The sequence below is a fragment of the Chrysochloris asiatica genome, unplaced genomic scaffold (genome assembly GCF_000296735.1).
Source record: "Chrysochloris asiatica unplaced genomic scaffold, ChrAsi1.0 scaffold00072, whole genome shotgun sequence".
NCBI lineage: Eukaryota > Metazoa > Chordata > Mammalia > Afrosoricida > Chrysochloridae > Chrysochloris > Chrysochloris asiatica.
The window spans coordinates 6,777,284-6,784,789 of NW_006408590.1; the positions used below are offsets into that span (position 1 = coordinate 6,777,284).

A 7,506-nucleotide genomic window follows, 5' to 3' on the forward strand; every position below is an offset into this window, starting at 1 on the left:
TCTATCTATCTATCTATCTATCTATCTATCTATCTATCTTATTCTGGTAGCGTAGTGGTTACAAATCGGGCTGTGAACCACAAGGTCAGCAGTTCGAAACTACCAGCTGCTCCGCGGGAGAAAGATGAGGAGGCATTCTGCTCCCGTAAAGATTTACAGCCTCAGAAACCCTGTTCAGGGTCGCTATGGGTTGGTTCCGACTCGATGGCACTTAACAACAACAATATATATATGTATATGTATATGGAGTCCTGGTATGGCGCTGTGGGTTAATGCGCCAGACTGCAAAGCTGTTTGAACTGCAAGGTCGGTGGTTCAAGCTCACCAGTCACTCCTCGGAAACCCTATACAGGGTTGCAATGGATCGGGACCAACTCGATGACACTTAACACAATATATGTATATGTATATGTATATATATATATAAATGTAACACACACACATACATGGATCAAGCTTCAGAAAGTACATGGAAAAATGGAATCAAAAGATCATGAAATTTTTCCATAAACTTTTTGAAGCCCTTGGTTATGGGGATGCTGTTAGTATTTTTAAATTCAAGATTAAATTCTTTTTCTCTCTAGAGTGAAAAAGCATATGATAAAGAAAGGATCTCCTTGACTGATAAGAGGGCCTTGTTGGCACAATGGTTAAAGTCTTAGCTGTTCCAACACACCCGCTGTTCCATAGGAGAAAGATGTGACAGTCTGCCTTTGTAAAGACTTACAGTTTGGGAAACTCTAAGGTAGTGCTACTGTGTTCTATAGAGTTGGTATGAGTCAGAATTAACTTGAGTGCAGTAGTTTGGGGCTTTGTTTTGTCGTTTTTGTGTTTGTGTGTGTTTTGTTTTTCTATCCTGATAAAAAAAAAGAAGCCCATAAAGTTGACTACTTACAGCTGTTTTTTCCGAGGCTGAACATGATTAGAGTGCAACTATAAGGTAGATGAATTTTTCTCTTTTTTTAGCGCAAATGATGGAATGTAAGTACTAAAAAATGAAGTTTGAGAATTGGACAGATTTGACTGTAAAAAATCCTGGGTCCTATAAAGACTTTATCTCTAATAAAGATTACAATAGTAGTGAAATAAATAAAAGTTTTTCTTTGATAGTCATGACTCACAGATAATAAAATGGAGTCTCCATTGGCAGAGATTCTTTCAGGCCTAGGCACAAGCATTTCAGCTTCTCGTTAGATGAGAAAGTTAAAATTTCCTCCAGTAGTAGGCTAAACTTTGCACCATATTGCCTTCTTTGGGAACTCTCTTCAGTGAGTGTTCTGTTGTCTTCCTAAGTACAAGGTAAGTCAGATAGTGTTGTTAAGTGCTGTCAAGTTGGTTCCAACATTCAGACCCCTGTACAGGGTTTCTGAGGAGCAGCTAGTGGGTTTGAACTGCAGATGTTATGGTTCCCAATCCAGTGCTGATCCTACAGTGCCACAATAGGGTTCCTGCTACAAAATCATAAACTTTTGTTAAACAAAAATATCAAAATGTGAAGCAATTGTTTCTCAATAGAGCCTCCATTTAGGGCTACACTTTTAAAGGTTCCATCTCTCTTTCTAACTAATTCTCCCCCATAGAATTCTGTGCTTTCCCCAAATCTTTTTTTTTTTTTTTTTTTTTAATGTTCTTTTAATTTGGGGAACAGAAAGAAGTGTGAAGATCGAGGTCAGGTCTGTAGGGTGGATGGGGTAAGTTTCCCGATGAAATTCTCATAGAACAACTTTTATTATTGTCAACAAGAAGGTACACTGTTGTGATTAAAACAAATTCTTCTGCACAACTTTTCTTTATCACCAGTGTAATTTTCACTTTTCTTAAAACTTCTTCTGTGGTCATTCTGTGCACTTCGAGAAAAATATTAGCCCTTTGGAATCCCAAAAACAGTTGCCATAATCTTCTGAGCTGACCTCTCTCTGAATTTTAACTGGTGCAGTAGATCCCTTCAGAAGGCACTGTGTTGATTGTTGTTGTTTTTTAAAACACACCTTAAATGAGAATAAGGCATGTGTAACTGAGAGTGCTTTCCTGCAGCCAGTCACTCATCAGGAGACTTGTTGAAACATTTTGTTTGAATAAACCCTTGCATCTATGCACTGGAACCCTAATAGCAGTACCATTTGACTTACCTCAAACAATAAGCAAATACACAGAAAAAAAAGAAATAAACCCTGGTTTTGTGTTTATATATTTGAGTCAGTATCCTTAGGTCATCTGTGTTAAGTATAGATACACACTCCATGCAAATTGGAGATGGGTAGAGCTTTGTTTTCCGTATTCCTTATGTGATGTTTTAGACAAACTGAGAAGAAAATAATATTTATTTGAAACTTAAGATTCAAATAAATGGCAAGGGTTGCTTCTGAGCATTCCTCCGCCTACCAAGATCTTTGTACTATTGAGTTAATTTCTTCTACTGATACAGATTGTAGACATTTTATAGATGTACTGCTCCTATCCCAGACAGTTTTCTACCTCTCATTTAAATACATTTTGTCTTTACTTAATGCATTAGCTTCCTAAGACTACCATAACAAATTACCACAAAGTAAGTGATGCTTAAAACAAAAAAGATTCATTCTCTACATTCTGAAGGCTGGAAGTCCAAATCCAGGCTGTTGACAAGACAAAGCTCTCACTCCAAAGGCGCCATGGGAATCTTTCCTTAACTCTTCAGGTTCCTGGTATCACCAGGTGTTTCTGGCATGTGGCATACCTCCAGTGTCTGTCTTGGTTGTCACACAGCATTCATCTTTGTTTCTCCTCCTCCTTCATCACCTCCTCTTATAAAGACACAAGTGGTATTAGATCAGGACCAAATCTACTATGTTCTCATGTTAACTGATTACATCTGCAAGCACTAGTTTCAAATAAGGGCACATCCACATGTAGCAGGGATTAGGATCAAGACATTTTTGTTGGGGGAGCAATGCTGCTTTGTTTTGCAATTTCTGTGGGGAAAAAACTGCATTTTCAAAAGTATTGAAGTATTTACTTGTAAGCATTTAAATTATTTTTTTTTCCCTTTGCAGATGATCAGTCTTTCTTTCTGAGCTGCAGATGTGGTGGAAAATACATAGTTTTCAAGGATGAAGCAGAAGAAGTCAACCTGATTTCTTGCGATACATGTTCACTAATTATAGAACTTCTTCACTGTACCTGAAATTATTCGTTACTTGAAATCCTATAACCATTTATTCATACATACCGAGCAGAGTTCCTTCAAGCAAACATAGAGTTTAAAGACGTAAAAGTCTCTTTATGTCATCTCTGTTATTTGCTGAGAAAATATAAGACTGTCAAGCAGAGGCCACCTCAGATTGATAGAAAATCAATTGAATTACTTGTGGTGGGGGTGCTTCCATGCCATGGAGTGGGTTCGGACTCACAGTGACCCTGTACAGGGTTTCTGAGGCTGTAAATCTTTTTTTTAATGTTCTTTCTCCTGTGGAATGACTGGTAGTTTTGAACTGCTGGGCTTGAGGTTAGCAGCCTGAGTCGTAACCACTATGCTATCAGAGCTCCTTTTAATTACTTGCATTTATTTATAATGTTTACTCTCTTATTGCCTCTCAAAAAAGGATTTGAACCAGAAGTTACATTTAGTTCATTCCTGTTTGAATTCTTCATTACTGCTGTGTTTTCTGCTTGGTAAACATAAGACTATTCTTTTTCTTACAGTTTTAGTGTGTGTCATCGTGTATGTTAAAAAGACTAGATGATGTTCCTAGCTGTTAAAGCAATCAGCCTATCCGACCTCTACTCCAATTTCTAGGGTTATTAGAATCTTGGTGAATAACATACAAGTCTAGTTCACCCATAATGAAGGCTAGATATGGATATTCATGAGGTTGCTTTAAAGTTAATAGAGAAGGCCATATGGTAACTATAGAGACTGATGGCTTTAGAAGGAAGAAGGCTCAACTCTGTTCCTGGCCCTGTATTTTCAAATGCATGTGGCTATAAGGAAGGAATGAATCCTGGTGGCACAAGTGTTAAGCACTCATCTGCTAATTAAAAGGTTGGTGGTTCGAAACCACCTGGTGGCTCTGTGGGGAAAAGACCTGCAATGTACTCCCATAATGATAACAGACTGCAAAACCCTCGGGGGTTGCTGTGATATGTAATTGACTCTGACACTAACATATTCAATACGTATTGGTAAGCACTGAAACATTGCTGTTTTCAATTTCAGAATGTAATTTAGGAAATGGGAACTTTAAAAAAAGAAATAACAAAGTTCATATGGTTATACTAGCTTCCTATGTCTTTCAGTTAAGACAGATTATTAATGCCTGTGTCTATGGATAATAAATCACTGCACTGCTTGTACAATGAAATAGACTTTATAAAAGTGTTATTTTTATTACAGCTGAATTTAGATATAACTCTGAAGACTTATTTTTTCTGCATTTAATGCTCTATATGAACTATAACTTGCTCATTTAAAGAACCATAAGGAATTCTTTAAGGGATCACTGAAACATTTTTACTTTACTTCCTATAAGCTGACCAAGTATGTGATGTAGCAGTTTTGGATTATGTGAAACACTGGGTGTTGTCAGATGGACTTCTAAATGAGGTTAACTGCTCTCATAAGGTTGCTATGAGTCTGTACCGACTCGATGGCACCTAATGACAATAACAACTCTCATTTAAAATGTTATTGACAAATAAGACACGTTCAAGAAGAATCTATCATTTCCATTATACTAGTAAATCCCCAAATTCCAGAAGTACTCAATCAGGTTTTTGCCTAATAGTTTTACATCATAAAGTTTAGATGACTTACTTTAGTTTATATGTTTGTCTGTATATCCACATAGTTTGTAAATTATAATGCAAATTTAACTGACTGAGAAACCGTTAAAACTGAATAGCAAATCGTTTATTGGTAAATACATGGTTTCAATGACAAGAATAATAAACTCATTTGAACTGGAAATAAATCAAAAGAATAAATGCTTGCTAATCATCAGAAAACCTGTGCCCATTGGGGCTGTCACGTAGAAATCCCAAATCACTCAGAGGCCAAATCTGTGAAATGAAAATGGAGTTGAAGATTAGTGAGAATGTTTATGTTGTCATCATATTCCTTACTCCCTTCTTTATATAACCTTTTTTCTATGCCAGATACTTAAAATACTGTGTTCTGACTCTTCCATGAAGAACATGTTTGTCTGCATTATAAGATTTTAGAAAATATGTATGTATTTAAGCTCTTAAATTCAGAACATTCAAGCTGCACAAGAAATTGTGTGTATTGTGTGAATGTACAGATAGGCACATAATTGTGTGTGTGCTTTCTTTTATTATTCCAAATAAGAATTAACTGTAAACCTTCAACTTAAAATGTTTAGTATTTAAGTGCATACACATAACATTTGTTTAAATGTAAAGAACCCTGTAAATTATCCAACAGCCAAATAGCTCTGTGTGTTTTTCCCTTACTGCTTCTAATAAAAAAGAGGAGCTAGTAAAAATACTTTTTCTAATAATCAAACATTTACTAGGACCACAATTAAGTCCTGTATGCTCTTTACTGAGGCATCTCCATAGAGGTTGTTTAATTCTAGTCTGCTCTTCTACAAATAAATAGTAATATAGCATCAGGTCTATTTGTTGTTGTTAAGTGCTATCAAGTCGGTTCTGACTCATAGCAACCCTGTATAGGGTTTCCAAGGAGCAGCTGGTGAGTTTGAACCACTGACCTTGCGATTTAAAAGACTTAGAGGTCCAGCACATAAAAGTTAGTTGCATGAAAAAGCAGCCGATTTTTGGAGAGTGCAGGTTTACTATACTATAACTAAAATCGTTTGAAATTTATTATTTTGGGAATTTCTGATTACCTCTATCAACAGATAAGGAGAGTAATGTTTTATATACAGCTATTGTTTGGTAAGGTTGAGAGTCAGAGAAAAAGAGGAAAACCACCAACGAAATGGATTAGCCAAGTGGCAGCATCGATGGACTCAAGCGTGGCAACAGTAGTGAGGTTGGCCCAGGATCAGGCAGTGTTTCGTTCTACTGTGCATAAGGTCGCTATGAGTCGGTACCGACTCGATGGCACCTAACAACAACAACATATAATAAACGGGAGTCCTGGTGTGCTGCTCTGGGTTAATGCGGTGGACTGAAAGTCAGTTTGAATTGTAAGGTTGGTGATTCAAGCTCACCAGCCACTTCTCAGAAACCCTATACAGGGTCGCTATGGGTCAGAACTGACTTGATGGCACTTAAGAACAACAAAAACATACAATAAACACTGGGCTGAACCACTAGGCCCATGGTTCGATCCCACCAGCTGCTCCAGGGGAGAGAAGATAAGGCTTTCTGCTCCCACAAGACTTAAAAGCATCGGAAACCCTATACAGGGTCACTTTGAGTCAGAACCAACTCGAAGGCACTTAGCAACAAGTAATTGCAGACATGTTCATAAAATGTAATCACTGCAATAGTTATGTCCAATGACAGTCCCTAGATTTCAAAGTTCATGTTGAAACTTTTATCCTCAGAGAAGAAAGCCTACATTTTAAACAGAAAATAGTACCTTAAAGAAGATACGTCCTCTTATCAATCCATATGGAATAGGTCCATAGTACCTAGAATCGGTAGAGTTCTGTAGATTATCACCTTCTAACCAAACATGACCCGTTGGCACCTAAAATCAGAAGAAAAGCAACCCCATTAAAGAAGAAAAAACCTAAGGTGGGTAATCTAATATATATTTTTTTAACTTTGCTTCCAAACAATTTTTGTTACACAAACCGAAAACTGACTGGTAAAAGATCCAAATAATAAGATCATTAATTTCATAGACTGCAAAAGAGGTCATTAGGATGCCAACTGAAAATGTGCCCTCCTGTCTGAATAGCAGCATAAGCCGGGCAACCACTCACCCTGCAACATCTTGGGGCCAAGACCAAGGTCAAACTTATTAGAATGTTCATGATGAACTAAATGGTAATTGATTGTGACATCAATTACAAATAATCTCATTTTACTGGAGTGGGCTTGTCAGAATTCTAATTAAGGCCCCTGTTCAGTTGTTGTACAGGTCATATCCAGTGCATTGTACGGTAATGACCATCAAGAATTAGACATTTAAAAATCATCAGTTGTAAAATTAGTGGTGGTGGCTTTCTACTAAATGAAACATCCCTGTATGTCCTAAATATTAACTGGTTATTATAAATTTAGAAGTTTACTCAATCACAATGACAAACATTGAGAAATGAATACATTTTAAAAATGCCTTCTGCAGGGTGAATAATTTTGTGGATATTAGCCACATGTTACAGTGATGAGAAAGGGAAGACAAAATATAGATGATGTACATGAGAAATGTGACCATTTCTGTAAATGCTGTAATCTATACAAATTGTGTAATTATGTAGGTACATATGTATAGAAACATTGGAATAAAGGTACATGCACGTATAAGTTTATTTGTTGTTAAGGTTTCAAATTGGTTTTAATTCATAGCAACCCTTACAAGTTTCCACG

The 7,506-nt window shown here is 36.7% G+C and overlaps 2 protein-coding genes across 2 annotated transcripts in view; one reads left to right on the plus strand and one right to left on the minus strand.

Moving 5' to 3' along the window:
- The window catches only part of DNAJC24 (DnaJ (Hsp40) homolog, subfamily C, member 24), a 61,982-nt gene extending 58,819 nt beyond the window's left edge, over positions 1-3,163 (plus strand). The window contains exon 4 of the mRNA XM_006864908.1: positions 3,033-3,163. Coding sequence (XP_006864970.1) covers positions 3,033-3,163 — 131 coding nt within the window. The remainder of the gene's footprint in view (positions 1-3,032) is intronic.
- A 1,710-nt stretch (positions 3,164-4,873) lies between these two features.
- IMMP1L (IMP1 inner mitochondrial membrane peptidase-like (S. cerevisiae)) overlaps positions 4,874-7,506 on the minus strand; it is a 41,996-nt gene continuing 39,363 nt past the window's right edge. The window contains exons 4-5 of the mRNA XM_006864858.1: positions 6,551-6,661; positions 4,874-5,037 (exon numbers count right to left, since the gene is read on the minus strand). Of these exons, the coding sequence (XP_006864920.1) occupies positions 4,969-5,037; positions 6,551-6,661 (180 nt within the window). The 3' untranslated portion in view covers positions 4,874-4,968. The remainder of the gene's footprint in view (positions 5,038-6,550; positions 6,662-7,506) is intronic.